The sequence below is a fragment of the Cetorhinus maximus genome, chromosome 25 (genome assembly GCF_964194155.1).
Source record: "Cetorhinus maximus chromosome 25, sCetMax3.hap1.1, whole genome shotgun sequence".
NCBI lineage: Eukaryota > Metazoa > Chordata > Chondrichthyes > Lamniformes > Cetorhinidae > Cetorhinus > Cetorhinus maximus.
In genome coordinates, this window is record NC_135903.1 from 45,016,509 (window position 1) to 45,040,164 (window position 23,656).

General features: G+C 44.9%; 1 protein-coding gene across 3 annotated transcripts in view; it reads right to left on the reverse strand.

Moving 5' to 3' along the window:
• LOC144668097 (KAT8 regulatory NSL complex subunit 1-like) overlaps positions 1 to 23,656 on the reverse strand; it is a 249,087-nt gene that overhangs the window by 151,394 nt on the left and 74,037 nt on the right. For all 3 annotated transcript variants that reach the window (XM_078529886.1, XM_078529887.1, XM_078529888.1), the window contains one exon: positions 5,479 to 6,871. In XM_078529886.1, the coding sequence (XP_078386012.1) occupies positions 5,479 to 6,797 (1,319 nt within the window). In that variant the 5' untranslated portion in view covers positions 6,798 to 6,871. The remainder of the gene's footprint in view (positions 1 to 5,478; positions 6,872 to 23,656) is intronic.

Here is a 23,656-nt window from a genome sequence, read left to right on the forward strand (position 1 = left end):
CTAAGCCCAGTCTGACAGACATGTCCTTCAGGACTCAGCCAGCTCTGTCAGTAGTGGTGCTACGGAGTCACTAGTGATGGGCAGAGAAGTCCCAAACCCAAAGTACATCTGTGCCCTTGTAACCCTCTGTGCTTCTTCCAAGTGAACATGGAGGAGTTCCTATTCATCAGTTGAGGGTGGGTGGTAATTGCCAATGTTTGACCTGATGCCGTGAGATTTCATTCGGTCCAGACTCAATGCTGAGGATTCCTATGGCACTAAACCACTATGCCGCCACTGGATCTGTCCTGCCTGTGAGGTAGGGGGTGCCCAGGTGTGGTGATGGAGGACTTTGGGGTATTGATTCTTTAGTATGACTATGTCAGGCTACTGCTTGACTAGTCAGCAGGGCAATTTTCAAAATTTTGGCACAATCGCCCCCAGATGTTAGTAAGGGTCAACCAAGCAGAGTGTGCCATTGTCGATTCCGGTACCTAGGTTAATGCCAGGTGTTCCTTTTTGACATTTCTGTCTGAATTTTGGTATAGTGACTTGCTAGGCCTAAGAGCCAATGACATTGCTGTGGCCCAGGAATATTACGAGGAGAGATTACACAAACTAGCGCTATATTTCCTGGAATTTCAAAGGTTTTGGGTGATTTGATTGAAGTTTAGGATATTGAGAACAGATAGGGCAGATGGAGCGAAACTATTTCCACTTATTGGGGAGTATTGGACGAGGAGCATAGTCTAAAAATTTGAGTCAGACTCTTCAAGAGTAAGGGTGGGAGAAGTTTGGAATGCCCATCCACAAATGGCAATTGAGGTGAGATCAATGGCAAATTTTAAATCTGAGATTATATATTTTTTGTTAACCAAAGATATTAAGGCCTATGGGGTAAAGATAATGGAGATCAGCGTGATCTCAATGACTGGCAGAAGAGGTTCGAGGGGTTAAATGGCCTACTTCTGTTATGTTCCTAAGTATTGTAATATGATGGGATGGAAGGGAATGGAATTCTCGAGATCATTACTGGATTAATTCTGTTCTGACTTCCCTCCTAACGAACAACAATGACCACTCCATTTTCAGAATTCAAATGCAGATGCTCATCGAAACCTCGGGGCTTTACCTCATCTCTGCAAACGAAAATAGCAAACTGCTTGTCTGAGGAATAATATACAAATCAGCAAACAGTTCTGTAAGTGTACCGAGACACCAAGCTGTCCTTTGCTACTCATTCCCAAGATTGTGTACTCACATCCCAGCAATTCATAGTGAAAGTTTTAACCACAGGAATGACACCTTTGTCATATAGCGATCACTTCCTGATAAACTTTCAAACATTCCAGCGCTTTTTAAAAACTTATCTTTTATAAAATTGAAGACACCCACAAGAAGCATTTCACTGATGTCTCAATGGGAATATACCTAGTAATAGAATCCCGTGCTTGGAGTTGGCAATTTTGATATGTAATGCCCTCACATATCAAAAGTGAGAACTTCAAAACAGATCCATATCAGGTCACACTACATCATACTGAAGTGCAAACCTCACAAATAGCCACATAACGTCTGCCTGTACGTAGTACCTATCACCAGTCTGCCCATTTGGCCATTATTCATATCTCTATGCAACTGTGCAACCAAGTGTAACCAATGCCATTAACACACCAGAGGCAATGTGAATTTAGAGCAAAATTCATTCTTGGGATGTGGGTGTCACTGGTAAGGCCAGCATTTATTGCCTGTCCATAGATGCCCTTAAGGTGGTGGCAGGGTCGCCTTAAATTGCTGCAGTCTGTGTGTTGAAGGTGCACAGTGTTGTTTGGTAAGGAATTTCAGGATTTCGACCCAGTGATAATGCATCTACATTGCTTTCGGGTTTTGCCACCTCCAGTTGTTGCACCATTCCTGAAAAGAGTGACCTATGCAAGCACATGCCCCCCTGGGTGACAGGAGCAGCTCTCTAGCAACTTAAACACAAAGGCATTTTTCAGCAATGAGTATTAATAGGTTACTGTTTAACAAGTCTACACAAGCTGAGGAGATTGAGCCAGTTCTCCTTCAGCATCCCCAGCAGCATATTTTCATTAGATTCCAAATAGCCGTCAGTGTAAGGAACCCAGCTGGTTTTTCACCCCTCTAACTCAGGAAGACTGAAGCCAAGTGAACTACCTTGGCCAAAGCAGGCAAACTCAGCACGCATCAAGGATCAAACCTGGGCATTCTTTCTGCATGGTTCAGTAAATCACTCTGTAGTGCCACACAAAGTCAGCGAGATCCTGGTTTACAGTTTTAAGAACATAATAGGAGGACTAGACCAGACATTCCATTGAGCCTGCTCTGCCATTCAATACAATCATGGTTGACCATCAGCCTTAACTCCGCTTTCCCATCTACTCCACATAGCCCTCAATCCACAGACACCAAAAATCTGTTTACCCCAGCCTTAAATATATTCAATAATTGAGCAAACACAATCTTCTGGGGTATGAAATTCCCAAGATTCACAACCTTCTGAGTGAAGAAGCTTCTCATCTCTGTTCTAAATGATCAGCCCCTTATCCTGAGACTGTGCCCCCATGTTCTAGATTCCTGAGCCAGAGGAAACAACCCTCAGAGTGTGTCTTCAGAATCCTGTATGTCTCCATGAGGTCACTCCTCCGTTTATTTAAACTTCAGAGAAAATGGGCCCAATTCAATTAGCTCCTCATTGTAAGATAACCCTCTCATTCCAGGAACTAATCTAGTGAACCTTCGCTACACCACTTCCAATGCCAATACAGGGAGTGGTGGTCGCATTCCTGAAAATCGCCACTAAGTGAAGCATGGCTTCCCATAGGAATCAATGTTAAGCCATAGTTAGGTTCCTAAGGCGAATTTTTGCCCAGAAAAAAATCAATGTAAAAACTGAAACGCTACCATGCATGTGCAGTGCTGTGCACTCCTAGCTGTAATAACTTGCAAAATATAAGAAATTACTGAATATAACAGAAATACTGTATAAATTTAAAAACAGGTACTGTATAGTACAGAGCATTCCCCATGTACAGCAAAGAATTCTTTTAAAAACAAATTCACTGCAGCTGCTCAGGTATGTACTGTACAAAGAGAAATTTGAAAATCAAAGTTTACAGTACAGTATCTGCACAGTACAACAGAATTCCTCAAATGTGCAGTAAGGACAAAACGGCACCAACATAATCACAACCCAGACTCTACTCAATCACTGGGCCTGGTCACGTGATGACGTCATCACACTGCTCACCCATCAAAACAAGGAACATTGCACTTAAAACAGAACACGGGCATAAAAAATAACGCCCTTTAAAAAGAAACCACTTTAAAAGGGGACACTTAAAACAGGGACTCCCTGTCCTTCCTTAAATATGGAGACCAAAACTGCACAGTATTCCAGGTGTGGTCTCACTAAAGCCCTGTATTCTTGTTCTCCAACCTCCTTGCAATAAAGACCAACATTCCATTTGCATTCCTAATTGCTTGCAAGATTGTATCTGCATGCTAATTTTGTGTTTCTTGTCCGAGTATACCCAAGCCCCTCTGAAAATCAACATTTACAAATTTCATGCCTTTTAAAATATATTCTGCTTTTCTATTCTTATTGCCAAAGTGAATAACCTCACCCTTCCCCACATTACACTCCATCTGCCACCTTGTTGCCCAGTTACAATGTCTATATCTCTGTGCCTTCTTCACAGCTTACATTTCCACCCAGCTCTGTATAGTCAGCAAACTTGGATACCTTACCCTTCATATAAGCCATTAATACAGATTATAAATAATTAAGGCCTGAGCACTGAACCTGGCGACACTCCACTGTTTACAGCCTGCCCATTTGAAAATGCCCCACTTATCTCTACTCTCTGCTCCCTGTCCATCATCCAATTCTCTATCCATGCTAACACATCACCCCCAACACGAGCCCTTAGCTTGTATATAACCTTTCATGTAACACCTTATCGAAGGCCTTTTTGAAATCCAAGTATACATTATCTACTGGCTCTCCTTTATCTTGCTTACTAGCTACATCCTCAAAAACTCCCAATTAGTTAAACATAACTTCCCTTCGCAAAAGCACACTGACTTAATCTGATCATACTACGATTTTCTAAGTGCATTGTTAAGACTCTTAATAATGGAGTCCATGATGACTGTCAGGCTAATTGGCCTTAGTTCCCTCTTTTCTCTCTCCCTCCTTTCTAAAATAGTGGAGTTACATCTGCCTAACCTGCAAACCACTGGGAGCATTCTAGAATCCAGGAAATGTTGTCAAATGTGCATCCAATATCCCTGTAACTACCTCTTTAAAGCTAGGGGGTGTAAGCCATCAGGTCCTGGGGATTTGTTGGATTTTAGTCCCTTACATTTCTCCAATATTTTTGTTTCAAAGTTAGGCTGGTGTCATCCAACCATTATTCTTGAAGAATTGGCACTCTCTCAACTGGAGCTGCCATGTCATGGAAAACTGCCTTAGCTAATGGAGAATAATCTGTTGTTCTCACTCACTCAAAAATGGCCCTATGACACCAACCTCAATGTAGGGTTCTGGCTTCGGTTGGGTGTTGTTTAGTAAGGAATTTTGTATCATAATGGTTATATCATATATCATTTGGGACATAGACACAAGTGAACGCAAAAACAATCTGCAGTCAAAATGAGCTACAACTGGGGCACAGGTCACTCAGACAAGTGACAGAGTCGAAATGACTACGCCCAACTAATACAAATGGGCCAGAGTCATTGAGATAACTGCATTCATCTAATTCTGGCTTCTCGAGCATTCCTGATTTTAATAAGTCCATCACTGGTGACTGTACCTCCAGCTGCCTGGATCCTAAGGTCTGCAATCCCTTTCCTAGACCCCTCCACCTCTTCATGTGTCTTTCTTCCTTTTAAGATGCTCTTTAAACCCTGCCTCTGACCAAGCTTTTGATCATCTGCTCTAATATTATCTTCTGTGGGTCATTGTCTAATTTTGCACCTTGGGATGTTTTATGTTTAAGGTGAGCATAGAAACACAAGTAATTATTTTTCTACAATACAGGTCAACTACCAGTTTGTTAGTTGGCATGTGTGAAGGAGATCCTCTCATTTTACTGCCGGTCTGCAAATTTTGGATATCAAACTACGCAAGTTTCCCCACTGGGGATCTATACAATGCCAGTCACTGTGTTGAACAAGGCTACCCAATCTGCTGAAGCGATTATACTGCTTACCATCCTTTAAGTTGCCTACTGCTCATTTTTTTCCTACTGTTTCAGCTTTTCTTAAAGTGAAGCTTATCCCCGACTCCCAGCTCTAATTTAAACCTTCAGGAACTACACCAGTTATACAAATGCGACCACCAAAATTCAAGACCACAAAAGAACAGAACACCAATATTCCGAAAGCAGGAAGAAAACTTTAAATGCGCTTTTCAGTTCAACTCCTGCAAAGATCTCTCACGTGTATCAAAATGCTTCAGTCTATACTCACACTGGCACGTGATATTGCTCCATTTCCACTTTGGTCAATGATTCCTCTTCAATGTCAGACTCCCCACCAGAACTGCTCTCTGTAACATCCGAATCAAAGGCATTCTCGCTGAATCGTAGCTTTGAGTCAGAGCTTGAAATAAATTTTTCAAGCCCTTTAGACACTGAACTGCTCTTAAAGAAATTTGCCAATGTTTCTGAAATGCTTTCACCCCCTTTCCATGAGGCAGAATCAGATTTGCAAGCGAAAACCAACTGCTGATTTCGCAGTGACCCATCCTGACGTTTCAGACAGTCCAAATGTGGAAGTTTGGGTACAGTTTTCTCCACAAATCCTCCCAGTTGCTGCTGGACGTGACGCTCCACCTGCTTTGCCTGAACAACTTCTAGTCGTTTCCGAAGCCTGCAAGCCCTTCTTTCAATTTCACTTTGCCTGGTCTGAGCCAGCAGCGTCCTACTGTGAAGCTCCGTATCCCGAATGCTAATGGTGTTTGTTTTTGAGACAGAAGATTTGCGCTCATCAGTATTTCCAGAAACTCCACTAGCAGAGCCCTCTGTAAAAGACATAGCCCCAGTATTAACAATGCCATTTTCTCCAAACTCTGGGTGCCTGGCAGGCTCCGATTTGGATAAATCCTCAGTAACAGTGCTCAATTCTTCCAAGGTATCTTGTTCACCTGCCACTTCCCTTTTTGTTATATTACTACTGGAGGCCAATTTGCTAGAATCTTCCACTTGGGTGGACCCAATGCGTGGCAGCCCTGGGGCAATGGCCTTTCCCGCAGCCTCTGCACTATTCAGATCAGAATCTGAGCGTACATTAATAGCAGACTTCTTGGCCAAGCCATTTACTGGCGGTTGTGGGGGAGAAGGCCGTGAAGGTTGGCTACTACTTGTACTCATTGTTTTCAAAAGACCAGGAGAAAATTCCAAGGCTGGCTGCCCACCAACCAGCTCTGCCCTAATCACACCAGTGTCCAATAAAGAATGGGACAAAATGGTATGAGACTTAATGACTGCGTGCTTGCTGAAAGATCCTTGTAGTTTCACTGATTCTGGGGGAGGAGGTGGACGAGATGCTGCATCAAGACAGCGGTAAGAGGACACCAACTTGCAGCGATCTTCGTTCCTGGAGCTATTCCGGAAATCCAGACCGTGGTCGTCTGCGAAGGCTTTCCGTTTGGTACTGTTGTTAAGGGATTTGCTATTGTCACTGTCTGTTGTGCCTGATGGAGAGAGGGAGGAGGATGGTGTCGCCAGTTTGAACCTATGATGAGCTTCAGTTGCCGCTTCTGTGAGAGCGGGCGCCATCGCAGCCATGCAGTGCTGAGACGCAGACACACTGGCCTCTCCAACCACAGAGGCCAGCTCCACTCCCTCCTCCTACTGCTAGCCTGAAAGAAAAACAAAACAAAATTTATAACCCAATCACAAACCACTTACTGACATCTCCACCAATGCTAACTATCCCTTTTTATTCACATTACCTTTAATTAATTTCAAGCACTAAATTTCTATTTTTCAGTTTGATATTATACCTGTTTATGTTCGTTATTTAAAATTGCAGGATAATTCAAATATTTAGTGCAAACAAAACTATCAATTATCAGTGGACTGATTCTCTCCTTCAAAATGTCATTAAATGGAGACACAACCCTAACAGATTGAGACTATCAGCAGTAACTGTGTCCAAATACTAGAATTCAAATTCATTCTTTAGAATACAAAGTGTGTTAAATTATTGGTGATTTGTACTGCAGGATTTTATTTATAAAAAGGGGAAAAAAACATTACTGCTTTGCACAATCTCAAAAATTAGTTCATAGAACACAATATTTGAATAATTCCAGTATAGTCTGAAACCGTATACATCCAGCAACCAAGCTGAGAAGTCACATGAGGACACAAGTTCTAAACAATGAAGTCAAATAGACACAAAAACAGGAACTCAGCACCAAATTTAGTATTAAAATAAATACTGCATAGTCAAGACAATTTCTCTTTTCTTCCATTTCAAAACCACTTAAAAACTTGTATTTACACAATTAAAATCATAAAAAGGTGTCATGGAAAAAAGGATTTCATAATAGCGTGTACACGCTTTAAGTGATGGTGACATTTTTGGAACCACACACTCTTCCCTCGTAATAGCATTAACGTATATTGGTCTCTGACTATAGCCTCCAGAACACCCTGCCCCACATAAATAAAAACATGTGTAAACTTGATGTCTTTCTCTGAGCTGTGACCCTGTAGAAAGCTTCTCCTGGTAAGTGGCAACTATTTGTTTTTAATTTCATTCATTTTCTCCCTCACCAATACTCTTTACATGAATATAGTTCCACATGTAATGCCTTCAGATATCTCACCCACGTGTTCATTATTCCCATGTAAACTTTGACAGGAGCATTGACAACCTGTCTGATCATAGGGCCTCGTGAGTGATCAGGAGTAGATATACTGACCAATTTCCCCAGCCCTTCCAAATCCACAAGTGACATCCGCTAGTTCAGCAGAGTGCCTTCAGGCAGATCCATTCCCTGTTGAGGTGGTGGGGGCAAAAGAAGGGATCAGGCAAAAAATGTAGGGATCTTATTCTAAAGGAATGCAACATTCAGTAGGATCTGAGACGGCCTGAAAAAACTGCTACTTGAATGGACAAAATGAATTTTATGTTATTGCACTCAAACACCCCAACATATTACCTGCACGTGAAGCCGCTTTAGTCCCGATTCTGTAAACAACAATCAACAAAGAGGACCCCAAACACAACGAAGTGAATCACCAGTTAATATGGTTTTGGTGCTGTGGCTCGAGGAAAACGTTAGGAACGCAACTATGGCACCTTTAATATCCACCATGAACCACTAGAAGAGGCTGAGGGATCTCCATTTCAGGTGTTATCTAAAGCAGGATTCTTGCATCTTTCATAAAATACACTTCCATGACTTTTCCAAGACCAAATTAAAATATTTCGTGACTATCTTTTCTTTCAAATCATTTACAAATTTCATGACTTTTCCAGGTTTTCCATTACCCGTGAGAATCCTGACCTAAAGCACCATGCCTCTGAAAATGCGCACTGGAATGACAGGATATACTGGCATGCTCAAATCCACATTGATGTGAAACCAGCAAGCCAGAGGTGAGAGTGAACCAAATCCAAAAATGGGCAGCGCTAATTGGAGAAGAAAACCCATTTCATTTTTGATTTCATTGGGACTAATGCAAGCAATCAGCCCGAATTGATCAGGACTGGCTTGCCCCATATGCCCAGTGCTAGGCCTAACCAGGTCCAGTCCCCAGTCTCTGGCTCCTGCAACTCACTGTCAAGATGCTAATACTCTGCCTCTGGTGCTTTTCCGTACATGCACCTACTCTGAACCATTTCAAGTGCTTTATGGGAGTCATGTTCGGCAGCCTTTTTAATTTGAGAGCAGAAAGTTCATTAAAATGCAGGAGAGATGGTCAACAAATATACAGGCACATAACTGGTATGCAAAACATTTTTCCTAAACAACTGCTGCAAGGAGCAAGAGCAGCCATCATAGCAGCTTCTACCAATTGAATACAGTCCAGGCCCCACCCAGATGTGAATTCACTGCTTGTACTAAGGGCCTGAGTCTCGTTCTCCAAAAACAGCAGGCCACTTGTGGCCCAACCTTCAACCATGTTACAAACTTGGGGTACAACTTATGACCCGGGTCAAGTATAAGCTGGGAAGGAAGAAGCACACAAGGGGAGGCTTGAGTGAGATATATGGAAGAAGGTCCTTCCTTTTAATCATGAGAATAATCCAATCAGCAATGCAATAGGCTGTTCCTAAGTTAAAAAAAGTGCAGCTGAAAATTCAAACTATGATGTAGCTGTTAATATTTAAGGAACTTTCCTTAGTGCTCAAAGGGTAGACAACATTCATGATCTAGTTTTAGTTTTACAGATTGTTCTGGCCAAACTCAATACACTTCTCCTATATCAACAGGAAACTGAACAGAGCTGTTCCACAAATTGGTCACCCAGTCTGCCTTTGGTCTCCCCAACGTAGAGACCACCATATTGGGTAGGAATCCTCGGTTGAGGAAAAAGGAATCCATACTGGAAGTGCGTGTATTGAAGGTTGTATCGTCTGAACAGATGTGATGGAGAAGAGGAAATTGGGAAAATAGAAGAGTCCTCACAGGAAATGGACTATGATGAAGTGTAGTCAAAGTAGCTGTGGGAGTCCGTGGGCTTGGGGTGAATATTAGTCAATTAGTTTCATGTATTTTCTGCTAATTCAGTTTTGTCACTTTTTTTCCTTCAACTCTTCATGTTGCATTTGGATGGCTGCAATGCAGCCAATCAAACCTCATCTAGACATCTTTTGTCTCCTCGCTCATTACTACTCTCTTTGGCTTTTGTACCATGAAACCTTTTGTCATTTCATCTCTCCTGCTCGCCACCTGAACATAGACCTTCCCTTTTGTTCTTCCTGCCTCCTCCCCAATGATCACCTGCTCAAAACCGACATTTTCATATTTGCTCAGCTCTGATGAAGGGTCATCAAGCTGAAACATTTACTCTGTTTCTCTCCCAGATCCTGCTGGACCTACTGAGTATCTGCAGCATTCTCTGTTTTTAATTTGTAACACAGCTAGATGTGCAGATGAGACCAAGGCACATCCAAGTCGAGACAATGCTCATCACAACATTGTTACAGTACAGAACGAGGCCAATCAGCCGACTGTCTGCAGCAGCTCTCCAAATGGCCTAGTGCCATTCTCCTGTCTTCTCGCTGTAACCCTGCAGAACCCCCCTTTTCAGAAAACGGTCTAATTCCCATTCGAATGCTTCGCTTGAATTTGCCTGTACCACACACTCATGCTATTGGGCGGAGAGGAAATAATTTTGTTGTGCAGTAACACTAATTCATCATTTGAAATTACTCCTACCAGCATGACCATCACTGGCAGACTTGTAGTCACTATCATTCAACCAAATGTTCCACAGCTCACAAGGTTTGCTCCAGTCAAGAGTGCAGGTCAAAAATGTTATTGTACATTTGGATTCATTTCACAACTGGATTATTTTCAAAATTCAAGTTCTCACTTTTTATAATTTACAGTGAGTGCCGCAATTTCCTTTGGATACGTAATTAGCTGCAGTCCACAAAGGATCGACCATGGGCATCTTTCTCCATTAGCAAGAGACAATTAAATATAAAGTTGGAGGGGCAAATGCGGGGCAGGAGGAGCTATGACAGCCAGTACAGGGACTAAACCCACACTGTTGGCATCATTTTGCACCACGTGCTAGCCATCTAGCCAAGTGGACTATGAGCACAAGGCATAGGGTCTTTGCCCCCATCACAAATCCTGCACCCTCACCAATGAATCTATTTCCCTCCCCAGATACCTGCTCAGGCTGAACTAGACCTTTCACAATCTTAAGCGAAGCTTCTGACCTCATCCTCGCCATCAACAAGACTACCTTTCTTTCATTTCCATAACATTGCCCACCTTGGTCCATCCTTCACTGAAACTCTCACCCATTTCTTTGTTGCATCCAGACTTGACTATACCAATACTCTCCTGGCCAGTCACCCAACCTCCACCTTTTGTAAACTTCAGCTAATTTAAAACTTTGCTGCCCATCTACTATCACACACCAAGTCCAACTCATCCATCATTCCTGTTGTTGATGACTTACGTTGGCTCCCAGTTCGCACTGGGTCTTAAAATTAAAATTCTTGTCCTCATATTCAAATCCTTTCACAGCCTTGCCACATTCCACGAACCGCGTGCCCCTCCCCACCAACCCCTTCCCCATTCTGAAACTTCTTCCTATCCTACAACTCTGGGAACACCACCACCTCAAAGTTCCCCTCCAAGTCACGCACTATCCTGACTTGTTCCTTCACTGTCACATTGTCAAAATCCTGGAACTCCCCACCAACAGCACTGTGGCTGCATCTACACTGCATGTTCAGCATCAGCTCACCACCATCTTCTCAAGAGCAATTAAGGATGGGCAATACATCCTGGTTTTGCCAGTGATGATCATAGCAAAGAATAAATCAAAAACCCTGACCTCTCCACTCCTCCGACTCTAAGTCCCCTCCTGTCTGGCAAACGACCAGAGTACAAATTGAAGAGCAAATCAGCAGGTAAGGCTAGATGTTACAGAAGTAACAAAAAGGACAAAGCTAAAGGTTCTGTATCTGAATGCACGCAGCATTCAAAACAAATGAACCGATAGCGCAAAAAGAAATAAATAAATACCGTTTTTTAAAAATTCATTGATGGGATGTGGGCATCACTGGCTAGGCTAGCATTTATTGACCATCCCTGGCTGCCCTTGTGAAGGTGGTGGCGAGCTGCCTTCTTGAACCGCTGCAGTCCATGTGCCGTAAGTACACCCACAGTCCTGTTAGGGACGGAGTTACAGGATTTTGACCCAGTGACAGTGTAGAAACGATGCTATATTTCCAAGTAAGATTGGTGAGTGGCTTGGAGGGGAACGTGCAGCTGGTGGTATTTCCATGTGTCTGCTGCCCTTGTCCTTCTAGGTGATAGTGGTCATGGATTTGGAAGATGCTAAGGAGGCTTGGTGAGCTCCTGCAGTGCATCTTATAGATGGTACACACTGCTGCCACTATGTGTCGGTGGTGGAGGGAGTGAATGTTTGTGGATGGGATGCCAATCAAGGAGGCTGCATTATCCTGGATAATGTTAAGCTTCTTGAGTGCTGTTGGAGTTCACTCACCCAGGCAAGGGGAGAGTATTCCATCACACTCCTGACTTGTTCCTTGTAAATGGCGGACAGGCGGAGTGGGGAGTCAAGAGGAGAGTTACTTACCACAGGATTCCTAGCCTCTGACCTGCTCTTGCAACCACAGTATTTATATGGCTAGTCCAGTTCAGTTTCTGGTCAATGATAACCACCAGGATGTTACTAGTGGGGGATTCAGCGATGGTAATGCCATTGAATGTCATGAAGCGATAGCTAGATTCTATCTTGCTGGAGATGGTCATTGCCTGGCACTTGTGAATGTTTCTTGCCACTTATCAGCTCAAGCCTGGATATTGTCCAGGTCTTGCTGCATTTGAACATGGACTACTTCAGCGTGAGTCGCCGCGAATGGTGCTGAATATTTGTGTAATCATCAGCAAACATCCCCACTTCTGGCCTTATGATGGAAGGAAGGTTATTGATGAGCAGTTGAAGATGGTTGGGCCTAGGACACCACCATGAGGAACTCCTGTAGTCATGTCCTGGAACTGAGATGACTGACCTCCAACAATCACAACCATCTTCCTTTGTGCTAGGTATGACTCCAACCAGCAGAGAGTTTTCCCTCTAATTCCCATCGACTCCAGTTTTGCTAGGGCACCTTGATGCCACACTCAGTCAAATGCTGTCTTGATGTCACTCACCTCAATTCACCTCGGGAGTTAACCTCTTTTGTCCATGTTTGAACAAAGGCTGTAATGAGATCATGAGCCAAGTGGCCCTGACAGAACCCAAGCTGAGCGTCAGTGAGGTTATTGCTTACTAAGTGCTGCATGAATACATTGTTGATGGCCCCTTCCATCATTTTACTGATGGAGAGCAGACTGATGGGGCAGTAATTGGCTGGGTTGGATTTGTCCCGCTTTTTGTGTGTACAGGACATACCTGGCAATTTTCCACATTGCTGGGTAGATGCCAGTGTTGTAGCTGTACTGGAACAGCTTGCGCAGCAAGTTCTGAAGCACGTCTTCAGTACTATTGCCGGGTGATGTCAAGGCCCAAAGCCTCTGCAGTATCCAAAGCCTTCAGCTGTTTCTTGATATCATGTGGAGTGAATCGAATCAGCTAAAGACTGGCATCTGAGATGCTGGGGACCTCCAGAGAAGGCCAAGATGGATCATCCACTCTGTACTTCTGGCAGAAGGTTATTGCAAATGCTTCAGCCTTATCTGATAGCCAATACAGAGACGTGGCTACAGGATGGGCACAGATTAGGACTGAATATTGAAGGGTACATGACATTTAAGGAGGACAGGAAGTTAGGAAAAGGTGGAAGGTTGGCTCTGTGAATGAATAATGGTATTAGCACATTGGAGAGGGGTGACCTAAATTCAGGAAATCAGGATGTAGCAGTTTGGGTTGAGATGAGAAATGATAAAGGCAAGAAGTCACTTGTGGGAGTGGTGTACATGCCCCCTAATTGTAACTACACAGTCAGACAGAGTAGAAAAGAGGAGATAATGGGAGCTTACCAGAAAGGTAGAGTGTTAATCATGGGGGATTTTAATCTACATATAGATCGGGAAAAAATCAGATGGGCAAAAGTAGCATCCATGAGGTGTTCATAGAATGTTTTCAGGATAATTTCTTAAAACATGACAATTTTGGGCCAACCAGAGAGCAGGCTATACTAGACAGGGTAATGTGCAAAGAGATAGGATTAACTGATAACCTCATAGCGCATGCCTAGGTAGCAGCGGTCATAATATGATTGAATTTTAGATTCAGATGGAGGGAGAAATGAGTGGGTCCAAGGACGGCATTTTAAACTTAAATAAGAGCAATTATGAGGTAATGAAAGCAGAGCTAGCTAAAGTGAATCGGCAAATGAGGTTAAGGGATAGGTCGATAGGGATGCAGCGACAAATAGTTAAAGGGATATTTCAGAATACACAGAATTGATACATTCAAACAAATATTCCAAGGGGAGGCCCCACCATCCATGGTTAACTAAAAAGTTAAAGAAAGTTAAGTCAAACTTAAAGAAAAAGTATATAAGTCTACAAAGACGGGTAGCAGGTCAGAAGATTGGACAGAATATAAACAACAGCAAAAAATGACAAACAGATTGATGAGGGAAAAATTAGAGTACAAGAGAAAGCTAGCTAGAAATATAAAGATGGATAGTAAGAGTTTCTATAGATATTTTAAAAAGAGTTAACAAAGTGAGCGTTAGTCCTATAGAAAGTGAGTCTGGGGAATTAATAATGGAAAATAAGCTGGCAGATGAATTGAACAAAGGCAAAATACTGCGGATGCTGGAAATCTGAAACAGAAACAAAAAATGCTGGAAAAACTCAGCAAGTCTGACAGCATCTGTGGAGAGAGAGACAGAGATAACGTTTCGAGTCCGTGTTATGGCTCTTCTTCAGGTGAATTGAACAAGTATTTTGAATCAGTCTTCACTACAGAGGATACAATTAACATCCCAGAAATGGCTGTAAATCAGGGAATGGAAGGGAATGAGAAACTCAGGAAAACTACAACCACACGGGGAGTGGTACTAAGCAAATTTTTGGAGCTACAGGCTGACAAATCCCCAGGTCCTGTTGAACTTCATCCTAGGGTCCTTGTTTAACACGTCATAGGGAAAATGTTAGAAGCTATTATTAAAGATGTTATGTCAGTGCACTTATAAAAATTCAAGGCAATCTGGTAGTGTCAACATGGTTTTGTCAAAGGGAAATCATGGAGTTCTTTGAAGAAGTAACATGTGTTGTGGATAAAGGTGGATGTACTGTGCTTTGATTTCCAGAAGGCACTTGATTAGGTGCCACATCAAAGGTTATTGCAGAAAATAAAAGCTCATGGTGTAGGGGTAGCATTAGCATGGATAGAAGATTGGCCAGCTAACAGGAAGCACAGAGTAGGCACAAATGGGCAAGATGTAACCAGCAGTGTACCACAGGGATTAGTACTGGGGCATCAACTTTTTACAATTTATGTAAATGACATGGATAAGGGACCGAAGGAATGGTGTTAAATTTGCTGATGACACAAAGATAGGTAGGAAAGTAAATGGTCAAGAGGACATAAGGAGGCTACAAAGAGATATAGGTTAAGTGAGTGGGCAAAGATCTGGCAAATGGAGTATAATGTGGGCAAATGTGAAATGTGAATTTTGGCAGGAAGAATGAAAAAACTATATTATCCAAATGGTGAGAGATTGCAGAGCTCTGAGATGCAGAGGGATCTAGGTATCCTCGGGCATGAATCACAAAAGGCTAGTATGCAGGTACAGCAGGGAATTCAGAAAGCTAACAGAATGTTATCATTTATTGCAAGGGGAATTAATATTAAAGGCAGGAGGTTCTGCTTTAGTTGTACAGGACAGTGGTGAGACCATATCTGGAGTACTGTGTACAGCACTGGTCTCTTTATTCAAGAAAGGATGTAAATGTATTCGTAGTTCAGAGACAGTTTACTGGACTAATACCTGGAATGGTCGGGTTGTCTTAAGAGGAAAGGCTGGACAGTCGAGGCTTGTATCTGCTGGAGTGTAGAAGAGTAAGAGATAACCTGATTGAAACATACAAGATCCTGAGGGGTCTTGAGAGGGTGGATGTGAAGAGGATGTTTCCTCTTGTGGGAGAATCTCGAACTAGGAGTCACTGTTTAAAAATAAAGGGTCAGCACTTTAAAATAGAGATGCCGAGAAACTGTTTGTCAGAGGGTAGTGAGTCTTTGGAAGTCCGTTCCTCAAGAGGCAGCGGAAGCAGAGTCTTTGAATATTTTTAAGGCAGAGGTAGATAAACGAGGTGGTGAAAAGTTATCAGGGGTAGGTGGGAGGTTACAATCAAATAAGTCATAATCTTATTGAATGGTGGAACAGGCTCGAGGGGCTGAGTGGCTTGCTTCTAATCCATATGTTATATCCCTCCCTTCACCCAACTACTGACAACCTAGACTGCCTTGCTACAAACTCGACAATTTCCAAACATCTCCGCCTCTCCACCTTCCTTGCCCTCTTCAAAATCTATCTGATTGACCAATCGCTCTCAATATCTCCTCCATCAGTGTTTGTTTTGCCCATCCCTCTATGAAGCATCTCAAGATTCTTTACATGAAAGGCATTGTGTAACTACAAGTTGTTCTAGATAAATCCTGGTGACAGTATAGTGGCTGCTGCTCATACTTTCCCACCCAAGGGGGTGGTTTCCTCAGGTTATACAAGGAAGTCAGCATGCTTTGCCATTGTAAGACAGTGCACATTGCCATGTTTTCTAATATGCTGGGCTCTCAGCCTATCTATACCAGACACATAACCAGATCGCAGAGGCAGTAGTTCTGATGAAGTGGCTTAACTGAGCCAATTGCAACTACGCCCTTATATAGTTTTTATATTTATATTGAGTGCTAATGTTGGCTTTTCCCATTACCCACATCCAGAAATTATCATCAATTTTGTCTTAAAACTATGGTTTTCTTGTTATATTCACAAACTGTAAAAAATGTTCTGGTGGTTGGCAATGAATGCCATGATTATGCTATCAATAGAAAAGTTTAACCGTCAATCAGAACAAAAACTACTCAAACTCAAAAGCCACAAACGTTTGACAAAGCTAAAAATATTATAGCAGACACCGCTTTGGTTTTTCCCAGGTGCCAAGTTTTGCTACTTACCAGTGAGACACATTGCAATCTTTTTCTACATTAAAAGTGTCATTTATTTATTGTTGTTGCGAATTGACCCTTTTTACTGCACTTGATATGAGTAAACTAGTGGCAATGTGTACACTGTACTTTTACTATAACTGTACTGAGCACTCATTTTAAGCTGATTCACTTGGTTTTTCATAAACCAACTTAAAGCTAAAAAGTTCTTATGAATAGAAAAAGACGTTGAATTTGTTGGTGAATGGGTCATGTGGTAAGGGGCTGTACCAACCAGAACAAGCAGCCCCAGTGCAATTCTCTGATCTGTGCTCAGTTAAGTGTTATCATCCAAAGCGTCAGAAATGTTCCAACTGAACTATATATCCAAGAACTAGGGAGGCAGGGAAAGAACCCGAGCCAGGGCTCTCCCTTCATTCACTAGCCCATGATGCCCGAAATATACGTCTACAGACGAAGGAGTGGGACAGGATCGACTGGGGCACCTCCCTTGCTGACATGATGGCTGATACTGGGGGCTGCTTGGGCCCACAGAGCCAGGCCCAGCATGACACATCACTGCCCGGCAGCATGCTGTGTCATATATGAGCTACACTCATACAAAAACTTTCTCTGCTTTCCTGAAGATACTGAATTTTATTCCACTGGCAGCAGCTGCCCTCTAATGCATCTGCCATATGGCTATTCTTCATGGGCGAGCATAGACTTAAAGATTCAGCATGTTATCTGACCTTGGAAAGGACATGACAACTGATCCCAATTTGGCCTCACCTGACGTCTACAGGTCTTTTTCCCAAAAATATACTTCATTCATAAAATACCTAAAACTACATTCCAAAACATTTCAAGTTGGACATTACGAAGAGTGCAATAATATTCAACTTTTCTTCATACATGTTCCACTCTGAGGTGCTTCAATGTAATTGCATTTTCTATGTACATTCAGACAAGCATACAGCCCGAATGGTTCTATACAGTTACCAGTGTCTCAGTGCACAATGGAGGAAAGGTCCTAGATGGTGGCCTTTCCCCATTGCGCCTTTGTGGTGGCTACCCCAAGCTTTAGTGCATCCCTCAGCAAGTAGTCCTGTAGTTGGAACATGCCAGTCTACAACACTTGGTCATGGACAACTCTACACTGAAAAACAAGCAAGTTTTGGGCAGGCCAAAGAGCGTTTCTCAGCGAGCTGATGATCCTCCAACAGCAGTTGATACTTGTCTTAGTGTGTATCCCTGGGAACAGGCCATGGAACACAGAGTCGTGTGTCATGGAGCTACTCGGGATGAACCTCGTCAAAAACCACACACTTTCCAGACCATCTTTGCAAAGGCACATTTCAGAAGGAAGTGTGCGACAGACTCTTTCCCACCGCAGCCGCTTCAAGGGTGATGTAACACAAGGACCTGATGGGGAGTGCCCTTCTCATCACCAGCCAAGCCTTAGTGCTTGTTTTAAAGTTCTGGCAATGAGACATTCAGCCAAATGAATGTGTGTCTGCTCAGGGAACCATCGATCAGGATCCACCATCTCCTTTTCCCACAGGGCCTCGATGACATTAAGTGTCCACCGTCCGACAAACTTGTGGTCAAAGCTGTTCTTTTGTGCAAACTTTTCCACGAGGGACAGGTGATAGGGCACGGTCCAACTGCTTGGCGCATTCCGTGGCCAGACCTATCCTTCACAACATCAGGGGTAGATAAGCATGTAATGACACAGAGGGTCCATGCACAGCTTGATGCAGCAGCACACAAAGTGCCACATCAAGTACATTTCCTTCCCTATCCCCAATGCAAAGCTTTGTACATGGTGTCGCTGCAGGCACTATCCACCTTTGACCTGCAGGTAAAGTAGATAATGGCTAAGGGGACCATCACAGAGCAGGAATGGGTATAGGCCACACCTGCGCCACGTACAGCAACACCAAGAGCACCTCACACCTTATGGCCAGGTTCTTAACCGCAAGCTTCTGCCTTCGCTTAGTTATATGCTCCTCCTGGTTTTTGGCCTCTGAACCATTCCCCAGCACCTTCAGGTCGGCTGACCTAACAGTGAAGGGGACAAAGAATCGGTCTGCCCAGTTCCCAAAGAACATAGGCTCTTGCCATGATTTACCTTGGCTCCCGAGGTGAGTTTGAACTGGCAAGTGCTCAGTCTGCGCACTGACAGAGGATCAGCGCAGAAAACAGTAACATCCATGTACAGGGAGACTTTGACCTGCATGCCTCCGCTGCCAGGGATTGTCAATGATGGACTCGGCAAAAGGTTTTACGTAACACACGAACAGGACAGGGGAGAGAGAACAGCCCTGGCTGACTCCAGATTTGATCGGAAAGTTTTCTGATCCCCACCCATTGATTGAAACTATGCTACTTATGTTTTGCAGATTTCGTCCCCAAACCCCACTTTGAAGAGCACATCCATCATGTCGGTGTGAGATATTCCGTCAAAGGTCTTCGCCTGGTTGAAACTGACGAGGCAGGTGTCCACCTCTCTGTCCCACACGTAGGCAATCATATCCTTGAGTAGCTTGAGGTTATCAGAGATCTTCCTAGCAGGGTCAGCGCAGATCTGGTCAAGGTGGATCACTGACTCCAGAGCAGACTTGACCCAACTGGAAATGACCTTGGATAGAATTTTGCAGTCCATATTCAACAACGAAATGGGCCGCCAATTTCTAATATCCTCCCTTTCCCCCTTCTTGTGTGCAAGGGTGATGATGCCTTTCCTCATCGCTTCTGACATGATGCTGGCCAGAACACTTTCAGCAGGTCTGGGCCAATGCAATCCCACAGAAACCAATACAACTCAGCCATTAAATCCATCGCTTCCAGTAGTTTTACTTGTCTCGAAGAACTTGACAGCCTTTGTCAGCTCACCCAGAGTTAGATGTTTGTCCAGACTCTCCCGCTCACTGTCATCCATGATATGGGACAGGAAGGACTGGTAGGCCTGCCATCTGTGGGCTTCACATCATACAATCCAGCTCATTATGTCAGGCTGCAATGATGTTACTGAGAAGTCTTCACCCTTCAGGCTGCTGATCACAGAGCTCTGTGTACCTATTGTAAGAAGAAGCACGAGCATGTCTCACATTGATCCACGGAGCAGACTCTGGATTGGAAGATGACCTTGGATGCCTCAGAAGCTAAGAGTGAAGCTTGGTGGCTCCTCACCTCTTGGAGATCCTCCTTGACATCAACTCCCATCAACTGCAGGAGCAGCTCTCTCATATTTTTCCAGAGCCAAGACAGTGCCCCTCATGTGTCTAACCCCTTAGACAATGAAGAACCTCTTAATGTTGGCCTTGACAGCTTCCCACCAGAGGGTTGGGAACTCAGGCGTTTCATGGTTCTCCACCCATCATAATCCCTTGAGTTGCTCAATGTTTTCTGGCGTCATCAGTTTCACATTCAGCTTCCATGTCCCCCTGCTAACCATCTGGTCTTCCTGCAAGTGGCAGCTGGCCAGCAGGAGGCAGCGGTCAGAGAAGAACACTTTGCTAACACCTTCACCAGGCCTCTGTTAATGGAATATTTTCTCTCATCAGGGCCGTTCCTGGTCCAAAAACCCAGAGAGTACATGCATGGATATATCAGTCAACGTGAAAAGCTGGGTAGCCATCTTTCCAAATTGACTAGGGATTTAGGTGAGGAACTAAATCATTTACATCAGAACCCAAGCTGCATGCTTGTTTGATCTGTCCTCGGGAGGGATAAAATTCAGTTCCGAGTTCTACAGTTAGCCAATGCCTGCTGCTAGAAAGTATGCAGAACAACTGCTGTGATTGAGGTGACCCTAGTTCAACCTTCCCTGCTCTTCATCCAATCCACTTTGTAGAATATCCAGTGCAGCTTTCAAGTTTCTACAGCAACTTGCGAGCCAGATATGACATGCCAAGCAAGAAGATAGCTTGCACTGATTTTCCCAGAGGATCAAAACCCCCCAAACCCCTGTTGATATGTATCTTGTGAGAGTCTTAATGGCAAATATCAGCAAAATATTTGAGCAAGACGGGGCTCACAATACACCAAGATTTGGAGGAAGAATCCCTGCAGCATCATCAAAAGCTGCAATTCGGGTTGATGTTCACATTATCTGTCCAAAAGATATTGTGGCCAAATGTAATAATCCCAATGATCTGACTGCAACCACTTAGCACAGACTAGCAATGAAAGCTATACCAGTAAACAGAAAAACCAAACTTTAAGACTGTTACAATCGTTAAAGGAAAAATAGTCAAAGCTTTTTACAAGACAAAATCCACCCATCGTTAATTTGCTTACTCAACCCTTCTCAAGATATGAGACCAAGTGCAAAGACTCCTTATCACACTGATTGAAACTTGACATCTGCTCTTTTTCAGTAAACATTCAAAAATTTAAAACATTAAATACTAAAAATTGGCTCAGCAGACATTTACCATTACTATCAAGTTTCGTGATTAAAGCATCACTAAGTACAATGGTGGAATCATGAAACTTATACAATGACCATTTAAGAACTGAATAAAGTACTGACAACACGCTCAGAAATTTCATAATATTAAACTAGAGAAAAAGTATTTCCAGCTGTATACTACGAGAGTGGAGCTCATCACGAAAAACAGAAAAATCTCAAGATAAAGTGCACACTATAATCAGTGCATTGTACAACATGGAAGCCTACAGCCTTCTACTATTTCACCAAGAAGATGCCACTAAAAAAAAGCTTGGTGACAACAATGCTAAAACGACACTATCTGTTCATTGGGCAGTATTAACAGCAAATATAATATTAGAAGAAACCAAATCAGCTGATAACAGAGTCCCATTTGGTTACCATGTGGGACTATTATCACCTGGTTTGGCAGGTGTCCTTGAAACACTGGTAATTTGTAAACTGTACCTAACAGGGATCAGGAAACAAACGCAACAGATGTGAATTGGGATAGTGCTCCTCCCCAACTACATCAGAAATGGAAGAGGCAATGTTTTACTCAAAGGTCCATTTGGAACACAACTACAGGCCTGAAGGATGGACAAAACTTGGAGCAACATCACAAACAAGTCTCCACAACACAGAGGTGAATCCATGGAATGTAAGTTACAAATCAAGTTGCTTTTTGCTGTACCGTAAGACATTTCCTCCCAATCATGTCCTACATAATGAAAATTGACCCTCCCAACCAATAATCTGAAGTCATCCACCAACAGCACCAAAACAAATCAGACAGTAGCAATTACCAAGCCCAGGAGAAACCACAGTACTGTGCTCCCCAGTTGCAGTTTATGTTTAAACCCTGAGCTAGTAGAGCATTAAACTTAGCTGCCTATACAGTTTGCATTCTAGTAATGATATCTGCTGGCTGAGAGGAGATTAAACATTCCCAAAGAGCAGAGTACTAGGAAATTGCTCATGTGGGCAGCAGCAGATATGAGATACGGTGGCAGCAGTATCACACACCTGGGGATTAACAGCACACAGTAATGAAGGAAACCACAAACAAAACTTCACAAGGGATAATAAGCAAATCCCCTTCAGACCGTGGACAGTTTGAGAAAATGCCAAGATCAGTAAATACCCGTGGGTTTGGGCTGGAGAGGGTGGGTGTAGACGGACACGGGGCAGGGGGCGGGTGGGGATGGACACGGGGGTGGACGCTGGGCTGGGGGGGGTGGACGCTGGGCTTGGGGGGTGTGGGGCCGGACGCTGGGCCGAGGGGGTGGGGGTGGACACTGGGTGGGGCGGGGGTGTGGGGGTGGACACTGGATTGAGGAGGTGGGCGCTGGGCTGGGGGGAGTGTGGGGTTGTACGCTGGGCTGGGGGTGGAGGCTGGGATGGGGGGGGTGGTGTGTGGACACTGGGCTTGGGGGTGTGTGGGGGTGGACACTGGGCTTGGGGGTGTGTGGGGGTGGACACTGGACCGAGGTGGGGGTGTGGAGGTGAACAATGAGCGGGGTGGGGGGTGTGGGGGCGGACACCGGGCTGGGGGGGGTGTGGGGGCGGACACCGGGCTGGGGGGGGGTGGGGTGGGGGCGGACACCGGGCTGGGGGGGGTGTGGGGGCGGACACCGGGCTGGGGGGGGGGGGGTGGGGGCGGACACCGGGCTGGGGGGGGGGGGGGGGGGGGGGGTGGACACCGGGCTGGGGGAGGGGGGTGGACACTGGGCTGGGGGAGGGGGGTGGACACTGGGCTGGGGGAGGGGGGTGGACACTGGGCTGGGGGAGGGGGGTGAACACTGGGCTGGCGGAGGGGGGTGGACACTGGGCTGGCGGAGGGGGGTGGACACTAGGCTGGGAGGGGGCGTGGGGGTGGACACTGGGCTGGGGGAGGGGGGGTGTGGGGGTGGACACTGGGCTGGGGGAGGGGGGGTGTGGGGGTGGACACTGGGCTGGGGGTGGGGGGGTGTGGGGGTGGACACTGGGCTGGAGGAAGGGGGGTGTTGGGGTGGACACTGGGCTGGGGTGGGGGTGGGGGGGTGGACACTGGGCTGGAGGAAGGGGGGTGTGGGGGTGGACACTGGGCTGGGGGAGGGGGGGTGTGGGGGTGGACACTGGGCTGGGGGAGGGGGGGTGTGGGGGTTGACACTGGGCTGGGGCAGGGGGGGTGTGGGGGTGGACACTGGGCTGGGGGAGGGGGGTGTGGGGGTGGACACTGGGCTGGGGGAGGGGGGGTGTGGGGGTGGACACTGGGCTGGGGGAGGGGGGGTGTGGGGGTGGACACTGGGCTGGGGGAGGGGGGGTGTGGGGGTGGACACTGGGCTGGGGGAGGGGGGGTGTGGGGGTGGACACTGGGCTGGGGGAGGGGGGGTGT